Consider the following 20,964-nt stretch of genomic DNA (forward strand, 5'->3'; position numbering starts at 1 on the left):
TATTGGTCAACCCCATCTAGCCTTTACTTCCTTCTTTAGATCCCTTAGAAACTACCACACAAATCTAAAACCAATTGAACAAAATTTCACATCTTCCAGTTCCTTCTTCCCTATTTTACCCACCCTATGAAACCCAACCCGATGAAGCCCATGGTTTGCCTTTGCCCAGGCTGCACATTAAAGCTACGTGGGCTGGAAAAACAACAACGACAACAACGACAACAACAACAAAAAACGAGAAGTTTGTCACTACAATTTCTCAGTCCTCATTTTCAAATGGGCACTCAGTAATGACGTCAACCCTACCACATTTCTATAATAAGCTCCTTCTCCTATCCTCCTCATTCAATATTTTAGATTTTTCGAAACCATCTAAATGCTAACCTCTCCTCTTCCAACTCAGCTGATGGTCTTATGTATTAGATCTTCCTAGACACCCGAGAAGAAACAGAATCTATCCTATAGGATTTCTGTTACTCTTACTAGCAAATATATATATTAATCACATTTTCTGAGCGATAGGGTTGTTATTAGGGGTTAAATGCTTTAATGTTTGCTAAAACATTTAAAATTCTTTTTGGTACATTATAAGCATTTGCCATCATTATTATCTTTATTTTTTACTTTTCTCTTTACTTTTCCTTCTTGTTTATACAAGGCTTTCCTTATCCTATAAAAAATAAAATCATCAAAAGTCCTTTGGACCCCAACTCTTCCTGCTTTTTCAGAGATGTGACTGGTAGCTCTTCTCTCCCTCCCAATCATATTTTAACCTCTCTCCACAATCGTGATTCACAAGCTGTGGCCCCAGGACCAGCATCAACAGTATCACCTGAGACCCTGTTACTAATGCAAATTCTCCAGCCCACCCACACGTGCTGAATCAGCAACTCTGGAGGCAGAGCTCAGCAATCCTTGTTTTAATAAGCCCTCCTCATCTGATACTGAAGCATGACAAAGCTGGAGAACCATTGCCCAGATGGATTCTTCCCAGGATCATTCAAACTCGATCAGCTCCCATTGTTAAACGTAAACAGACTTAAGCCAATTATTAAAAACCTTCCCTTATCTAAATTCCTTTCCAACTATGGCTCCCTCTCCCCTCTTTCAAACTTGCTTCTAGCAAGAAGTATTAATGGATGTTGTCCCCATTTCTTCACTTTATGGGGCTTCTGCACACTTGCCTTGCTAAGGACACCAACAAATTCCATATTTACCTTTCTAAAGAACACTTTGCAATCCTGGTCTGGACTGCTCAACAACATTATACATAGTAGATTTCTCACCATTTCTTGAAGTATTTCTTTGCTTCAATGACTCTTCTGTTTACCTCCCAGTTCTCAGCCCCTTTATTCGGTGTCCTTTCCTTACTCCTTTTGAAACTCAACTCTACATTTTGGAGAACCTCAGCGTTTAGACTTGGAATCTTTCACTCTCTTTCTGTTTTTCTACAGTCCTGTTCCAGGAACTTCATCAATTCCCACAACATCAAATACCATAAAGATGGTACTGACTCCTCAGTCCACATCCCACCTAGATCTCCAAATGTGTGTGTTCAACAGGCATTTGGAAAGATGGACATTTCTAACAGATGCCTCATAATCTCTGAAATGACCATATCCAAACCTGAGCTCCTACTCTTCCTACAAAACCCAGTATCAGTAGTCACCTCCAGACGCCCAGTTAATCAAGCTTGAGAATTTTTCTCAACTTTTCATGTTCTCTTCATGCCTCTTATCCATGTTTTTTGACCGATTTTCCAAACTATGTGTTAAATTCATCTATCTCTCCCCTAATCTACTGTCTAAGCCAAACCACTACAATCTCTTACCTGGACAACTGCGATCCTATCCTTTCCCACTAACCCCGCCCACCGTAAGGCCACCCCACAAAGCAACCAGACATCATGTCTCTCTCCTCAGAATCCTTCAGTGGTTTTCCACTACTTCACTCCAAATCTCATTTTGTCTCAGTCTCTCCTCATTTTCTGGGCTTCCAACTTTTGCTTTTATAATTAATATGACTTTTTTTAAAGTCCATATGTAAATCTTTGAAGGAATTCCTGACAGTAATGGTAACATAGATATCTCAAAATGGAACAACTGGGTCAAAGGCTCTTAAGACATTATACATTCTTGCATGTTGAAGTCAAGCAGACATTGATACAAACTCGGCTACCTAACCTCCCTGCACTTTAGGGAAGTTACGTGTCCTTCTGGACCTTTCTTTAATGTCTTAACATATGAAATGAGAGAATAATATTTACCTTGGAAGAATATTAAAAATATTAAGTATTATGATATTCTAGCTATAATGTTTTCTAGCTATGTAAACTTGTACAAATCAGTTAATACCTGTGTGCTTCTGATTCCCTATAAATCAATGGGAATGAAATAACTACCTACTTTATAGAATAGCTGTCAGGATCAAATGAATCTATATATATGTAAAGCACACAGAACAGCACTTCTTGACACATGGGTTACACTGTATAAGTATTAACTATCAGATATTTTTAAAGTGGGTAGCACAATGCTTAACATACAATAATTTCTTAACAAAGGATAGTTATTTGTATACTGCCAAATATATGCCAGAAAGGCTGTACAAAATATACTTACATGAGTAAGCACAGTGCAAGAGTGTACATTTCATTTGATCCTAGTTGAACAAGTATTTTCAGAGTTTAAAAAAAACTGCAGTTTTTCAAAATATATCAGAATATGGTTTTAATTTGGTTTATTTGATTACTAGAGACATTAAGTATTTTCAGTGTTTACTGGTCATTTGTACTTCTTTTATGACATTCCTAGAAAGTTTCATTGTCAATTTTTCTATTGGAAGACTCACAGTTTCCTATTGATTTAAAATACCTCTTTACATATGAAGAATATTATACTTATGTTTGCCTTATGTGTTGCAACCCTCATCGTTGCTCATTTTTCTTTTATTTTTTATTTGCATTTTATTTAAAAAAAATTTCTATAGTTAATATAATATTTAAAATTTTTTTTGTTAATTTTCTATGGATAATTTGAAAAAAATCCATACTCTCCATTCAGGGTAGACTAATATTCATTTACATTAGATATGCCATATTGACAATATATAATGCATGTTTTCTGAATTAGTAATTCTAAATTTGAAGTAAAATCATATCAGAAACTGGGAACAGAGAGGTTTTACAAGTTATACCAGCCTCTCCTAAGTTTCTGAATGATAGAGGAAAATAAGCCCCCCAGACTGAAAACCAGTACAATATATTATTGGATCTTGCTATAGGGCATGTCAGTCATGTGAATGGTGTACAGAGAAAATAAAATTAGAGAACCACTGACCAATTATTATTTATTTTTATATACTCATTCTGTAAAAAACTAAGGAAAAAGTCTCAACTATCAATGCAATTTTGTTAATTTCTCTTCTGGAAACGTGCTTTTTCTTTGTCTTTTCCTTTTTCTTATTACTTTACATTCATTATTTATATTTTAATGTTCAAAGTCACGTTGTTTTAGTTATATCTCTATAAATAGAATCTAGTTTGATTTAGTTTTATATTTAACTTGAAATTGAATTGGGAGTTTAACTCATTCACATTTATTTTTGTAATTCATACAATTGCTCTTATTTCTGCCATCGTATTTCATGCTTTCCAGTTTTGTTATTGTTTTTTAATACCTTTTAAAGCTATTCTTTTATTTTTTGTTCTTGCCTGTGTGGACTATGAATTCTTTAGCTCTTTTCTCTCAAAGGGTTTTAAAGGTGTATCTGCTGTTCACAATTACGAAGTAAACAGACAAGGATGTATGTAGGAAGTAATCTTAAAGATTATAGAGCATTTAACTGTAAAGAGAAAAGAATACCAGAAAGTGAGGTAGGGGTAAGGAAGTAGAGTCAGAGAGCTGGATTTGGTGGAGACGCGAGGGGTGTGGAAATTGGATAATGGCAGTTGTTTTGTCATTTGGTTGAGATAACAAGGTATTGAGAGAGGAATGTAAGTAAAGTAGATCACGACCAGTTTTGTGATTGATCTTAAATTAATCCTCCTTTAGCATATCTGAAGTGACTTTGGTGAGATTGTAATGTTTACTTTTGGTTGTTAAAGTGGTATTTCTTTGGCTGAGACAATGTCGGTGCTGGATGCACAGGTAATTGAGCTCTATTGGTTCACCTAAGATTCTTCACTGATTAAGTTATAGTAAAATGTTTTGGCATCTTTTCATATATTTCTTTCTGTTATATAGCAAGCTCTTTTATTCTTCAGACATGGGTCCTTCTTTGGCTTGGAAAGTTTGCTGTTGTATATGTGATTATTACTTCTGGTAAGAAATAGCAGTTTTCAGGATTGTCTATTTCTGCTGTTTAGAACACAGCTTGCAGCGTCAGATCAATCTAGGGTCAAATTCCAGCTATATCACTTGTTAACTGTATGATCCCAGGCAGATTAAAAAACATATCCCCATATCAGAGTTTCCTCACCTATAAACTTTTATGTTATGGAATTGTTGTGCAGATAAAAAAATGAATTGCTTCTATAGAATATTTTGCTCAGAAACAGGCACATAGTGAATGTTCATCAAATTAATCCTTAGCTTTATATTCCTTGGTCTCTGAATTCTAGGTTATGACTTTGTAATTGTTTCCCTTTTCGTTTTCTGATTTTTCATTATTGATTCTGCTCTTTGAACCTTCTAAGGTGATTTTTAAATTTTTCTATCTCCATCTTTTCTATGATCTGCATTTGTTTCTCCTCTCATCCAGCTCACCTGGATTTCTGCCTGCCTCTCAGTATTCTCAGTTTTCATCCCTGTCATTTACCACTGGCCTTCCATCTCTGGCTTCACGGAGGACTCCAAGTTCTTTTAGATCTTATTAGTAATATGAAACTGAGGAGTTAAAAATTTTATAGGTTTCCTGAATTCAGTCTTCCCCAGAGCATAATAGTCTATACTTGGAGTTCTGTGCTTCCTTTTGAGTCACAGATATTCTTCCTGTTGGCTAAATTCACCCCCAGCTCCCACATCCACAGTTCACTGGCCCCATCCCTAAATTTACCTTCAGACTGAGTGTTTGTTCAGGAAGATTAAATCACTTTCAAATCACCTTACTAGGGACTTAGTTTCTGTTTACAAAAACCTTCACTGGGATTATGCCAGGTCAACTGAGGTAAAATTGCAGTAGCCTCATGGCAATATGTACATCTCAACACCTTTCTCCCCAGTATTTGGTGAAGGAGGCTGAGAACCTGTAGGCATTCTGCACCCAGCTGGGGGTTGGGTTTGCCCTGGGCTCTCCTTCCAGTAGTCCACTTGTTTTTGCCTCGTGTCCTTCTAGGTATGTCTAAATAATTGTTCATTTCATCGGTATTCTTGTAAGACTATGGTTCTCCACCACGGGTGCACACTGAGCTGCTTAGGAAGCTTTAAAAAAATACTGATGCCCAGGCTCCACCTGCAAAGATTCTGATTTTTTAGATTAGAATGCAGCCTGGGTATTGATACCTTTAATGTCTGCAGATAATTCTCTTGTACAGCTAGCATTGGGAAACACTGTGAAAGGCAGGAGTTTGGCACCATGATCAAGTCTCAGTTTTACCCAGAAATGCTTATGGCAACTTTCACCTCCCAACTGAAACTTAAAAATGTAGGACAAAAAAAGATAAATGTCTATATAAAAATGATAAAATATTAAAATTAAGTATATAAAATTAGCAAAGGAAAATCATAGGACAATCAAAATTAAGTGCCTGAGTATTGGGAAGAGGTGGGAAATTATGGTCACACAATATGCGGAAAGCAGAAGGGGAAAAAATGGGTATTAAGTAAGAGCACTGCAGGAATAGAATAGTGGGACAGGGTATTTACCATTCATGAATTTGGCTACCAAAGGATTGAATGAGATAAATTCCAGTAGCAGTGAAGAGTCCAAGGGTTAACAGCCCCACTCGGGAGCAAATGGGCCCCTTTGGGCTACAGGGTCTGGATTCTGTGCCCTCTGAAGGCCAGGGTTCAGAGCAGGGATTTCTTGAAAGTTCATTTCCTCAGCTGGAGCCTCAGGGTAGAAAGCCCTGCAGTGACCACTCCAGTGTATCTTTAGACTTGTTGCAAAGGGCTCCAATTAACTCTGGTAGCTTTTGCTGATTTTCCCTCCAGCCCTGTTAAGATGCGAAGTTGCTTCCCAGAGGGACAGTCCTGGCATTTCCCTTCAAACCAAGGGCTCCTCAGAAAATGACTTCACAATTTGATTGGAAATTATGTCAAGAATAAGTGGATTCAAGAATCTGCACATATACAATATTTTTTTCTTTTATTCCCCTTAAGATATGAAACATATAAACATCTGCATAATTAGTACAGCATTTGGCATAGTGCTAAGGTTATAACTGATACACAAAAAATATTTTCTCAATTTCATTGTTGCACTGCGTTGAGCTAAAGCCTAGGCGTTATATATTCCTTCTTCACAATAATAAATAATTATAATTAATGATATTTATTGTTCACTGTAGTTTAGCAGAAGAACTGATCATAATCTTTTAGATTACCCAAATAAATCTAAATTTATGTAGAAAAATAAATGAAAGACACTTTAATTTATAATGCAACTAATATTACAGTTTTTACTAAAATTGGTTCAGTCCTCATATACAAGAGACTCTAATCTTCTACTTAAAGAAATTGGGTTACATCCTGAAGATCTGCCTCGGGGTTTTCTTTCTCTTCTGTAGCCTGATAGTAATAATGAGTGATTCTCAACTCTATTGGTCATAAAGGGATTCCTGGATTGCTTATAAAATACAGATTCTTGGGTCTCCCACACAAGAGTCTGTATATTTGAGCTAAGGTTTGTAAATCTGCATTTGACTGAGTGTTCCAGGTGATTCTCTTGAAGAAGGTCCATGGATCACACATTAAAGAACACAGGACAAGGAGAACGGTCACATAAGAAGGTATCATTCTTCACCGGCTGGGCTTGAACTTATCCCTGTTTGGTTTTCTCCTGGCCCTTGTTCCAACTGCACTACCTTTGCAGGCAAAATAATGCTAAGGGCAAGTGGAGGAATAGAGGCAGTTTTAGTAGGGTCTCTGACCCTTAAGGGAAGTGCTTCTGAAAGTCACCCAAGGAAAAGAAATGAGAATTACTAGAGATCTTGGTAAAATCCAGACTTTGATTCAATTGATATGGAGATGGGTGTGAGATTCTGCGTTTCTAACAAGGCCAACCCTAGCAGCCCGCACCCCATGTGTCCAGTAGAAAGTCAAGGAGCTCAATATTTATATAAGAAATAGGAAAACAAACAACAAGTTTGAAATTTCAGGATGCCCATTGGATTTGGTGAAAAAAGATCCCAGCGCAGTTTAGTGCGTGAAATATAATTGTAACCTTGTGGTAGAATCTCATCTGCCTGTATTTAAGTTATAAACATTTAACTACATGTGGGAAAAAAAAAAACTTTCAAAATAATGTCACAGGCAAAGGATGCTATCTAATCCTGAAATTGCCAATATCTGTTATCTGAGCAGAATGTGCAAATCATTTTAGGATCCCAGTCATTGACAAAAAAGTAAAACTCGTTGGGGTGCCTACAAAAAGAATGGAGATACAAGAGCCCTAAAGAATCCTTGATTAATGAAAAGTTAGAGGCATACACGAAACCAAATGTACTATACTTTATGGACCATACAAGGGGATTTTAAAATGATTAGTTATTTTTGCCTTATGCCTGACTTTGGAACTTCACCCCAGCTATCAGTCCCTCAATAAGTGAGATACTGCTCTTTCTGTGGTTGTGCATGTATGTGTATGTATATGTACACATATACATATATTATATATAAGTTATAGATAATATAAACTATTATTATTCTAATCTGAGAAATCTGCAGAGAAATGACTATAATAAAAACTTCAGGGCACCTGGGGGGCTCAGTTGGTTAAGCTTCTGCCTTTGGCTCAGGTCATAATCCCAGGGTCCTGGGATGGAGCCCAGGGGAGCCTGCTTCTCCCTCTGCCACTCCCCCTGCTTGTGCGCTCTCATGCGCTCTCTCTCTCTTTCTCTCTCTCTCTCTTCATTAAATAATTAAAATAAAGTCTTAAAAAACAAACTTCAATGTTTCTTTTTCTATTCAGTTGGGAATTCTTACTTCACAGTTGTTAAAACTGCCTATGGGTGCTCTTTGTGCAAGCATGTTATTTCTTCATTAGACAATAAGCTCCAGAAGTCAAGTATCATATTTTATGTTTATTTTAAGTCTTGTTCAGTACCTTGCTCAAGGTAGACAATCAATACACTTTTCTTAAGTGATGAAGAACTAGACAAATGAACAGATGTAACTTTCTGCTACCACCTCTGTAGTTAATGAAATGTTAATATTGTTATATCCTGCTGAGTTGAGTATTGAACAAGTGGTTCTTACTAAAGTCTCACCAGTGCTATAGTTCTCTAATTTTAGGAAATAATGTACTGAATTATCACAAGTTAAACATATATTTGTAACTGAATATACATATTCCCAATGGAAAAAAAAATGTTGGTAGGGTAAATAGAATATAAAAATTAGTTCCCAAACTTATACCTCATAATGGAACTCAAGTGCTATAATTTGCAATTAAAAATAATGGAAACCTATATTGCTATAATGCTGATAATTACACAGAGCAGAAGATATTCATTTATTAGAAACAAAAGCATTATCTACTCTGTTCCAGGCTAGCACTAGATCCTACCTTTACAACCTGCTTTTATTGTGTTTCTTTCCAAATAGTTTTTCTTGTGGTAAAATACACATAACAAGCAATCTGCTTTTATACCATGAAAATATGGTCTCTAAAGTAGAATATTATATTTTTTAAAAATCAAAGTTTTATGGTGGAAAGATAATAGAGATGAGTTTTCCTTTTTATTTAATTTCACTGAAAGGATCCAAATAACAGTGACTTAGACAAGATTAAGTTTTTCTTTTTCCTGGTAATAGATGTTCAGTTAGTCAATGTAGGGATGGGATATTCACAGTGCCAGGGACCAATACATGTCCATCTTTTTGCTATGCCATCCTAGGGTGGGGACTACTGCCTCATGGTCCAAGATGGCTGCATGAGTTTCAGCCATCCAGTCTGGTTTCCATCCAGCAGGAAGCAAGGATGGTTGAGAAAGGACATGCACATTCACTTCAAAGACATACTTCAGAAGTCATTTCTCTATATACTTATGTGTGTACTAGGTATAGTCATGTAACAATGAACTAAACTCTTAATTTAAAAAGTCTGTGAACTAAGTTCATCATCCCATGGCTGTAGTTAGCTGCTGAGAAATGGTGTCCTTATTCAAAATGGCCACTTGTCCAGCTATTGTTGTATTGTACTATGAAAGAGAAGGAACATCTACCATAGGAGGGTCCTTCGTGGTCTCTGCCACAACAGGCAGACTTCAGAAGTAAATTTTAAAAAATTCATCTTGATGGTATTACTAAAAGATGAATTTTGAGGAAGTCTTTGCCATTTTTATTGTACCTCATAAATTAATATTCTACATTTGTAGTTTATTACAAACTATTTCTTTAAATGTAAAGCTTGGAAGAAATGGTCTGAAAAAAATTCACAAGACAAAAATATGGCCTATGACATAAATAGTAAAAATAGAAATGATGTAATGTTCCTGCTTAGCTAATGTAGAAGAATTTCATTAGGTAATGCAGTGTTGATGAGTTAATAGCTTTGTCTAACTCTCCTGAATACATAATGTGCCTGAACTACTTGAATATTGTGAAATCTTCAGATAGACCTCTTTACAAGTTATTCATTTTCTTTTATGCAGTAAGGATCTGCAGTTCAGGGTGCAGATTTCTTTTTGGGAACATGTTGTACCGTGGTTAAAAATGATGGTGACATATAAATTTTGCTGCCTAGTGATAATCAACTAGGCACGTTTATAATACTATAGTAGTTGATAGAAATACTTCAAAGTTGCCAATCAAATTTGATAAAGAAAAAGAATAGTCGCCCCCAAATTTTCTGTTTTCTAACTTCTGACCATTTTATATGTGTATTGCATTTGGGACTAATCAAAAACTTTATATATGTGTGTGCATATAAATATATATCCATGTCCAATGTTGTACTCAAAAGCACACGCATGCACTGATACAGGATTTCTTATGAATCAGTTTTTATAAGGGAATATTATAGACATACATACTTGCTCATTGTGGGGGATAAGTATGCTATTTTCTGTTTAAACACAGTAGGATTTAGTAATAAATTTGAATCTTTTAACAAATTTTAAGGTGTAATTTTAAATAATTTGCTATAAAAAGTATGCTATTTTTTATAGTTACATTATTTCAACCCATCTCTTTTCTTCTTGTCGAATGAGGGTTTAGGTTGAACAGCAAGAACGATAATTTTGGAGACAGAAGATGCAGGTTCTAATCTCAGCTCTGCTGTTGGACTTGAGCAATACCTTCTACACTCTGCCTTACAGCAGCCCCACCTATACAAGGGATAATAGTATGGGAGGCCCTCTGCAGGGGACCTGGGACTCCCATCAGTAAGGGATGACTTTCATTTCTCTTTCTTTTCTTTTCCCACTGTCTCCTTGCCCCCCTCCCCACTTATTCGAGTCCAGTATTTTCTTGGAGAGTCCTAATGATTCCAGTGTCGGCCCCTGAGGTTAGATGAAGAGTTAACATGAGTGGATGGCTTCAAACCTAATGTAGAATTAGAATGAAAATGACAGAAACTATAGTTCTTACCACAAAAGCATTGATTAAAAATTTGAAGTTAGTTGTAAGCCTGCTGAGAGAATCTTAAATGGTTAACACTTTGAGGTCAATTAAAATCCCTGTTTAAACCATTCTCAAAAACTGGGATTAGACCCTATATTTTATAAAGAAAATAAAAGAATAAATTTTTTTTCCTATTTGTAAGCATCAAAATCTGTTTAGTTTTTTGATCCAAAGTATATGACTTTCTGTAATCCCGACTAGAAGTGTTAAACAAGATCAGAGAGACCCTTTGAAAAAATTAAATGCAAAAAATTAGTTTTCGAATTTTTAAAGGATAACCATAGGTTTAGGTAAGGGTGTTTACTCTTCCACCTTTTGGTTAAAATGAAAATTGACTTTCATTTTTTAAATATTAGAGATCCGTAGTCTCATTTAAAATATTACCGAAAAACGCAACAACAACAAATTGCCACCTTCCTAGGCTATTAAGAACCAGAGGAGAAGCATCCTGGGTGTGTTTCCAGATCTCTGTTAGACCATTAAAATTTCATCCATATTTAACAAATGTCATTATTCAGTTTCATGGGGTCACTGTGTCAAAATGTCTGTGTTAGAACTTTAATTTATTTTCAGAGGTTCCTTTAAGTGGGCAGAAAGCATGGCATGTTGGATTGATTTGCTCTCTTTAATCCATCCACTGGATTGGTTTGCAGCTAAAAACTTATTCTGGGATGTATACTTAAAACATTAGAATTTATCAGCACTGCAGCCGAATCCGACACCAGAAATGTCTCCCTCTCTTCTGCTTTCCTTCCTCTGGCTGGTTTTCTTTTAAAAGGTGGGTTCTTCCATTATGTCTCCAGGTAGCAGTAACAGCCCTGCCTGTGTGGTATCCCTTACCAGATGGCCCTCTTAATAAATGCCTTGCTCTTGCCCACCCTCACTTTCTTGATCCAAATGTGAAATGCCAGCAAATAAATAAGAGCATTGTACTCTGATGAGTTCTCTTGAGATGAAGAGACGCCCTGGGGAGAAGCAGCTAGAAACAGCTTCTCTGTTTGCTGGACTGCTCCTAATTACTGGTTAGTAGGTAGAAGACACTGTTTAGATAATAGAGAATTTAAAGAGAGAGAGAGAGGGAGGGAGGGAGGGAGAAAGGGAGGAAGGAAGACACAGAGAGTCAGGGAAAGAGGGAGTGTGCATATTATTTCAAATGCCTTTGCTAACACGAAAATACTCTTGGATGGTTCGAGTCCATTTGGAAATATTGTGCATGATCTTGCGAGGGCACCCCAGACTTTGGTCTCGGGGTACGCAGTTGCTGTGTGCAGATCTCACTGCCAGACTAAAAGTGCAACAGAAATGAGTGGGTAATGAGAGCAGAGCAGCCAGTTCTTTAATTGAATTAAAAGCTGGGTGACATCAATGCAGACACCTGTCCAATTACAGACAGGCCAAGGTGTTTACCATTGCTGTACAAGCGATTCGAAGATGACAGAAATCTTTCCGCCCACAGATTAACATAATGAAGGAGAACAGATTACAGTGGATGCCGGCCAAGCACCTAGGTTGGCAGCTGTGGGTGGGGTGGGGGAGGGAGGAGGAGTCTGCTCAAGTATGTAAATAGAAACGGGCTTCTTTTTTCTTCTCCGAAATGTGTTTGGCTTTAAAAAAGGATGCCATTTTGCTTTCTGTCTCAGGCTCAGTTTCCAGGCAGCACATTTATACTTGTCTGCATTTAGTCAGAAGAGTTAATCATAAAATTTCAAAATTTCATAGCTGGCCCTTCTGTGGTCTTCCTGCCTCTCGGTGCCCAGAGTTCTCTTAGAGGCTCAAAAGCTTGCACAGCTGGTGTCAGCTCCAGAATGATTTTCTCTTAGGTAGTCGGGCTGCCTCCAATTACTAGTATTTCTCTTTGGCTCCTTTGAAACTTGAGGCTAGAGCAAAGGAAAGAAGGTGTTGGAAATCTTCGTCATCGGTCAAAGGAAACAATGTCTGTTACTTTGCTGACTCCCTGGAAAGGGTAGAATGGGACTGGGGGGTCTCTTATAGTGAGGGAGACAGTAGTGTGGCACAAAGCAGATGGAAAAGTCTTCATTTTTTGGTCAGGTGTCAAGTGCCAACTTTGGTAAACCAGCGGGAGAGCTGCTGGAAAACAGGACAAGTAATGAAGGAAAAGGACATGTCCTTTGCGCTCAAGGAGTTCCCTAGATCATTTTGAGGGACTTTTAAATTTCAGGGTCCTCCAGGACAAGGCTCTTGCCCTCTGCTAGGTGGAAATCCTCAGAGCACAGAGTTGGGAGCCATAGACACCGGGACTCTGAAACGTCCTACTGCGATGTGCTTTATTCCTGGAAATGAGGTCCCTGTCCCTCTTCCTTCAGCTTGGGCTTTCTGCATGCACCGAGGCCCACAGGACTGCAATTCAAAGGGAATATACTGACTTTACTTCAAACTCCCTTGGTGTGGCATGTCAGGATTTCTCAATGTGAAGCATTAATGCAAAATGCATTATCACTTAGCAGTGAGTGTTCTGCTGGTGCCAATGATTTTAATCTGGTTACCAACACTCCTGTGTTTCTCGGGATACTAACACTTTTAAGACATCAATAATGCTTACTTTATGCTTATTGAATGTTTTTTCAGCTCTTCCTCTTCCATTATCAAAAGGGACTGGCAGGTTTCCTGACATGGTTGGGACCATTTTCTGATTTCACGGAGTTTTGTGGCTGAAGGGGAATTTGAGAGGTCATTTGGCTGGCCTAGAGGTAGGGACAGTCTTAAATTCAAAGGGAAAAAAGGCTCCTCTGTGATGTCTCTCAAAGAAAGAGACTCATCTCCCAGCCGATCTTAACATTTCTCACTGTCAGGAGATACTTCTTTATTTTAAATACCCCAGGTGTCATAAAGGGAGATTACCCCACTTTCTCTTATTGGGTTTTCTATGGATGCAGAATATATGTAGTATTTTTCTGCCTAGGATTCCTTTGAAAATATGTCCCACTATATATTTTTCAGTATTCTTTTTAATATAATACTAAAATGTATACTTTCAATGATTATCCTTTTTTTCCTCTGTCTTTAATTAAATCTAGATCTCCTTTCACACTGGACTAGGAAGACTGGATCTTATAAATGCCCTTATCCACTTGTCATATATGCAAGCATTCTGATTTATGTATTAATCTATGTATTACTATTATCATTAGGAAGCTTCAAGCTCTAGTATTTTCTTAGATTAGAAACCTCATAGAGATCAGATATATTTTATAGCACCTTTCCCAGAAACATAGAGAAGAAACGATAAATACTTTTTGATGATGATATACTATCATAGTAGTACTACTTTTTTTTTCTTTTTTTTCTGGAGAATGCATAATCTAAGTAAGACTCTGACACTTCAAATAAGGCCATTAGGTTGGTCACTCAATGATAGTCTATCTTAATTAGTAATGGAGAAAATATACTTACTCTCTTTCTTTGGTAACAGCAGAACTTCTTGTAACCATCAACTTTAATCCATCTTCATAAACTCTCCATACTGAGAAACAAGATGTAAACCATATGTCTCAGGCAATAGGATGACTTTGGTCTGAACCGGGTAAGATGACTTGGTTGACCAGCCACCTCCCAACCACTCACTCTAACCTGACAAGAGGAGAGAAAATGCTGAATCTTGGGTGCCTGGGTGGCTCAGTTGGTTAAGTGTCTGCTTTCGGCTCAGGTCATAATCCTGGAGTCCTGGGATGGAGCCCTTCTCAGCAGACTCACCCTCCCCTGGTTCCTGCTTGGTCTCTCTCTCTCTCTCAAATAAATAAATAAATAAAATCTTTAAAAAAAAAGAAAATGATGAATCTTTATATCACTCTTCTTACTGAAGTGGATAATACTGATCTATGTTTGGGTAAAAATGATACCAATGTTTTGATAAACTTTTCTTTGAGACAAAGCATTATGAGCAAGATCCCCACTAGAAAAAGGAAAGAAATACCACCTCGGCCTCAGAAAGTACAGCACATTTTTTTTTTTTAAAGATTTTTTTATTTATTTATTTGAGAGAGAGAGAGAGAATGAGAGATAGAAAGCACGAGAGGGAAGAGGGTCAGAGGGAGAAGCAGACTCCCTGCTGAGCAGGGAACCCGATGCGGGACTCAATCCCGGGACCCCAGGATCATGACCTGAGCCGAAGGCAGTCGCTTAACCAACTGAGCCACCCAGGCGCCCGCACATTTTTTTTTTAAGTATGATTTACAAACCATCCAAAATTTCCACCTGGGATTTGAAGTTGGCAAGAACCAAAACATCAGCTTTCTTCTTTTTTCTCTTTTTTTCTATTTTGCCACTCTCATTTCTCAGTGTTTATTATTGTTTCACCTGCCTTGAAATGGGAAATGTGAGCACTTTGATGAATGGCCTAAAAGATGATCTAGTTTCTCTCCGGCATCTTTCTTTAAGAATCTCAGGATTTTTCTATGAAATACAATTTGGTCAACTTCTCTACCAAAGCACAAAGCTGAAGAAAGCAAGTTTTGAGAGTATTTGCTGTTTTTTAAGGTTCATAAGGTTTAAGGGGGAAAAAACTTAGCAAAGGAATTTCATAATACGCATATACATACAAATTAACGCCTTTAGTGAAGGCAAGTAAGGTTAAACAAAATACTGAAGACCATTTCGTGAATGTGAATTCCATATCTGGTTTGACATGGTCCTTCTTAAAGTCTACATTAAAACCTTTCTTGCTAAGTTGATGTAACAGTCATAATTCTCCCATTGTACTTCCACCATGATTGGGAAAGAAATAATGTCTCAGGATGAGGTATTTTGTAAGGCCAGTCTTCAAAACTATAAAATAATGGAACTACTTTTACAATGTTTCTCAGTGATAATATTACCTGGTTGTATTATGCATCTGCATACTAAAGATGTCAGAGCACCAACCTATATGTATGTAACCATTGTGTCTTTTTGGACATGGTCTTCCTGTGCCCCAGCTAAATCATGACCATCCCTGAGACAATGCTTTTCACATATGTCACATAGCTTAAGTGATGAACAAAGGAAGCTAATCTTATATCCCAATATGTTTTTCTTGTTTGCTATAGGATTAAAAGTCTCACTCTCTAGGGGCTGTTTCATTTCTTGGTAGTATGGCATTATACTCATTCAGACATGCAGTTTGTCTTATTTTGGACTCTTGCAGTAGATTCAAACTTGGCAATAAGAAGACATGACAAATACCAAATATTTTCAAAGGATAAAATGGCTAGAACATATCACACAAGGTTACCTTAGTTTTGAGTCTGGACTTTTGGGATTATGGTGAAACATTGAGAAATGGGAAAACAAAGTTTATGAAATAGTTGAGGCTATCAGGTCTGGATCGGAGCATATTGAGAATGAAATGCTATTGGGACATCGAGGTGGGATATCTGACCCGCAGGTAGAGATGCAGAACCAGAGCTGGGGAGAGATGTGAAGCCTGTACATACAAATGAGCGATGGGGCTTGATGAGTTCACAAAATAAGTGTTTAGAAGAAGAAAGAAGCCTGAAGACCCTACCTTGTAAAACAAAAGCTATTTAAAGGACTGTGGAGGGAAGATGAGCCAATCAGGTCAAAGAAAGAAAGGAACTCTCAGGAGCTGAGGAAAACACCTTGGGAAATTCAGTGTCACAGAGAGAGCTGAGGGAGTCCAATAAGTAGAGAGAAGATAGGGATTTGAGGAAGGGTTACTTGATCTGATATTTAGAGATTACTAGTGATCTTCAAAAGATAAAAATCAGGATTTAGTAGCACAGTGTGAGCAGGAAACTTGGTTGCAGTAGTAACAAAATGGACTGACACAGCCTCTGCTAGAGCTCTTTCCTTACACAGCTGTGTGTTGAGCACTTTATACTCCTAAACTCATTTAATCTTGATAGTAACACTATGAGGTAGGTACTCTATTATCCCCGACTCACCGATGAAAACTGAGACCTCTCTTTCAAGACAGGTATTGTTATTACATGTTTACAGATAAGGAAACTGAGGCACAGAGATCCGAACAACTTGTCCAAGCCCAAACAACAAATCAGTATCAGAACTGGTGTTTGGGCCCAGGAAATCATGCCCAAGTGTCTATTCTCTTGACCACTTCACCACTGCATGATGAGGATGCGTAGGTGGCAATGCACGCTTTCTTTTAAGACATCTAGTGGAAGGAGAAATAACTTCTTAAAGTGAACTTGGACAGCAGGTCATGGTCTGGGAAGTTCAAGAAGTAACAGTCACCATGGCAGGAATGAAGGAGAGAAGAAAGTTAGGACATGAGGTAGATTCGAGATCAGAGGGAGCTGAATTTGGCATGAGGGAGTCATGCGTATGCGCGCGTGTGTGTGTGTGTGTGTGTGTGTGTGTGTGTGTGTGTGTGTTAGGTCACTGGCTCAATGTCTTCTTTGGCCATGAGTTAAGATGATGGTGCCAAGTGCAGCAGAGAGGGCTCAGGGACCCAGGGCGATGATGCTTGGGGAGCTGTTGGAATGAAGACTCGCAGCCATCACTGAGGACTGACACATGGGAGGTGCCCAAGTAGACAATGGCTCTGGTCTCTGCTTCATCCTGCTCTTTGCTTGTTTGATTTTTAAAAAATTTCTTTTAGGGGAGGAAATAGGAAAATACATGTGTTAAATTTTGTGTTTGAAGGATGCCCAAGCTGTTACCAATATTGGCACATTTAAATAATAATACATTCTCTAGGCTACTGAAGGTTTACAATATAAAGGGATACCATGACTGGGACCATCCTTTTATAAGAGTGTTGACCAATCTATGTGGTTAGGATTAAAGGCAACTCTGAAAAACGTCCACAGAAAAAAAACAATGGTGAGCAAATACACAAATTGTATTTTTGATACTTCTTTAATTCCCAGGATTAAGTAAATAAAGAGCTTCTGTCTTGATTATGAACATTAGTAAACAAAATGTGCTTTCCTTTCTACAGGTACTTTTAATTGCTGAACAAATCTTATATATTCACCACCAAGCCAGGTTAATTCAACATTTCCATGTGCACCACTTCTGTTTAAGACAGGTGTCTTAATTAAATAAACTAATAATTTTGCAAGGAGAAGCACAAAAGCATAATTATCGAATTTGCTAATTGTTCAGCTATGTTGATTTGCATATTTGTTAGTTGTAACATGAACAAGTAGTTTGTATATGTGTATCCTACCGTTAAAGTAATGAAACCACTCTTGGGATTAGCATTTCCTAAAGTGTGTTAATAGATGCTATGTAAAAAGGACTCTAGTTGAATAAGGCTGAAAAATGCTAGACTAGAGAAAATGGAATAGTTTTATTCTGCAGGAGGTCTAGAATCCTAGAATGGGATAATATGCATCTTAACTATGAGATACACAGTGCTCTGCTTTACAGACTATGTATGGAAACCCATTTTTACAGGTGAACATCTCAGGGCACTAGTGTTCTGAGGAGCACATTTGGGAAAATGCTCTTTTAAGTTGTTTTAACAATAAGTTGGTCTCACATTTTTTTTACTGGTCACTCCATTCTGTAATCAGCATGGGGCAGGAAAATGAATTAAAGAGGCATATTTTTTTGTGTCTGAGTCTCTACATCTCTCTCTCTCTCTCTCTCTCTCTCTCACACACACACACACACACACATACACACACACACACACACACTGCTCTTTATAGCTACTTACAGTAAACATGCAAACCTCCTTATTTCCCCTTTTATTATAGGCATATTGACAGGCTTGCTACCCTTCAAAAACTATGCAGTAACCCTAACTGCTTGCACTTTGGCTGGCTGTACCGAGAGCTCACAGGCATTGAACATCTCTACTCCACAAGAAGGTAAAGTAATTTCAAAGGTCTTGACTTCCACATTTCAGTTATGAATAATAAAATAGGAGAAGAGCTAAATGCTGCAAGGCCATTTGCTGGAAAACCCCAACCTAATTTGATGACAAAGTGCATTGCCAGGCCATAATTGCTCCATTTTTGGGGGGGGGTGCGAAAATGAATCAAACTCCATACCCTTTAATGACATGCATCTTTAATAGCTGTAATGCAGATTAATGGGCTTTTTAATTGCTGTTACATTGTTCATGCAAGAGCCTTGTCATTAATATGAAGCATCTGAAAGATTAATGAAAGCTTCCTCATTTTACTATGGCTCAGAAGTAAATCTAGAGACAGTCTGACTAAAAAGAATTGATTGTACGGCACAGTATGAAATTGAGAATCAAACGGTTGATTTCCATGGTCTCTTTGAACTGCTAAACACCAGCACAGGCAACAATTATTTCAGTATGATGGAGCCTCCAAATGCCGGTTGGGGCATTATTAATCACTGCTCGGTTCCTTCTGACTGAAGTCTCACTTTTGTTGTACTTGGAACTTACAAACTGTTGGCATAAATTAATGTTTCAGAAAGCATACGTTTAGAAGGCAGTGAGAAAGAGAAAATATTTTAGCACTCCAAAGTGAAAGCTTTGCTCAAGCATCAGAACACATCACTTCAGGAAATAACAGCCCTCCAAACATTTGAAGCATTGTTACTTCATATTTCTCTCTCCTGGATGAGAGGAATTACACATTTCTTCTGTCTAGCTGTCAAGTTATTTAGGAGATTGAAAAACTTGATCCTTGGGGGAAGAGTCAGCCAGTCTCTCTCCCTCAGCATCTGTCCGTCTCCTTCCTGGCTCCCTCTTTTCCCCTTCCCTCTTGCAAATCCTTTAGCAAGTACCCCTCACACAGAATACATGAAAGTGAAAGACAATGGCCTATGTGATGAAACAGGATAGAGGGGTCTGTGAAGTCCTTCATGTGACCTTGCCCCAATGAAAGCCTCCTCACCTGGACTACGCCATCAGTGACCCCATCATCCATGTTTTCTCAGGGTTCTCTCAGTCCAGCCTGTGGAGAAAAGCACTGTTTCTCTTACTGTGGCCTTGCTTCTGTTGGGCCACGTGATCCACGTGATGGTCCTCTCCTTTTACAAATGCTTCCACCAGCCTCAGTATGGGGCAAGCGTCCTTACTTTCTCAATACCCCTACCCCCTCTGTCCAGGTTTTGCCTGGAACCCTTCAAACCTACTTTCACAGCTGTATCCCAGAGGCATTCCTACTGGTCCAGTTCACCGTTCCCTCTTCATTATTTAAGGAATTCCCAACTTCTAGATTTTTCTTAAAGTTACTGCCAGTGTACCAAACCATAGATGTTTTTAGGGTCAATATTTTAAAACTTTTAGTTCCTGTGATTCCAATTTATTCACCATTACAGAAAATGAACAGAACCTTATTTGAAAAAAAAAACAAACAAACAAACTGACACACAATGTTGTTTTCATATATAATTAATTCAATTGATTCTTTACTTGCTGGTTATTGCTACAGAAACACATAGGCTTTTTTGTATCTATTATGAACCACCCTCACCAGCCTTGCCCACCTTAGATCTAAAGCTCCTCAAGGGTGGGAACTCCATCTGTTCGATTTGCTTTAACAGGCACAGCCCCAAGGAGAGAGTATGGGTTAATAATACTTCAAGGAGTATTGATGAAGTAACGCAAGCGTCAGTCAAATGAACTAGTGTAATACTCCCCATCCATCATTAAGGCAAATTCTCATAAATTCAGGACACTTATTTAGTACTGTTCCTAAAGTAATTATTGACAAGCTGCCCACGAATCAGGAATATTTCTCTGCATGGGATTTCAAGTTTATTTCATCATTTATTGGTTTAGGTCTGAAAAGTTTGAATTAGGAAAGTAAACTAAAATTAGACACTATAAATCTTTTTTTCTTTTTCACAGCCCCACAGGAAGTTCAGCCACCGGTAGCCAAATCTCTTCCCAATTCTTTGTTACTGTCCTGGAATCCACCCAAAAAAGCAAATGGTATTATAACTCAGTACTCTTTATATATGGATGGGATGCTAATCTATTCGGGCAGTGGAAGGAACTACACAGCCACAGGTAAAACTTCTGTAGCTATCAGTAAATAGTTCTAGTCTGGGTTGGACTATGTATATTTCAGATGTCTGTAGTCTGTAATTGTCTGAAAATGTGGTCTTTAAAATTGGGGTACTTACTGTGTCTCCTCTTATCTGGTCCCCTTGTGTGGTCCCTCGTCACACTCACCAGGCCCAGTTGAGTCAGTGTCATTTCAAACAAATTCCACTGTCACACGAGTTAACTACTTTAACATCCTCATGAATGCAGGATAATATT

General features: G+C 37.9%; 1 protein-coding gene across 1 annotated transcript in view; it reads left to right on the forward strand.

The window, feature by feature from the left end:
- The window catches only part of USH2A (usherin), a 717,806-nt gene that overhangs the window by 298,744 nt on the left and 398,098 nt on the right, over positions 1-20,964 (forward strand). Inside the window, exons 30-31 of the mRNA XM_027612135.2 lie at positions 18,470-18,583; positions 20,548-20,709. Of these exons, the coding sequence (XP_027467936.2) occupies positions 18,470-18,583; positions 20,548-20,709 (276 nt within the window). The remainder of the gene's footprint in view (positions 1-18,469; positions 18,584-20,547; positions 20,710-20,964) is intronic.

Source organism: Zalophus californianus, chromosome 10 (genome assembly GCF_009762305.2).
Source record: "Zalophus californianus isolate mZalCal1 chromosome 10, mZalCal1.pri.v2, whole genome shotgun sequence".
Taxonomy (NCBI): Eukaryota; Metazoa; Chordata; class Mammalia; order Carnivora; family Otariidae; genus Zalophus; species Zalophus californianus.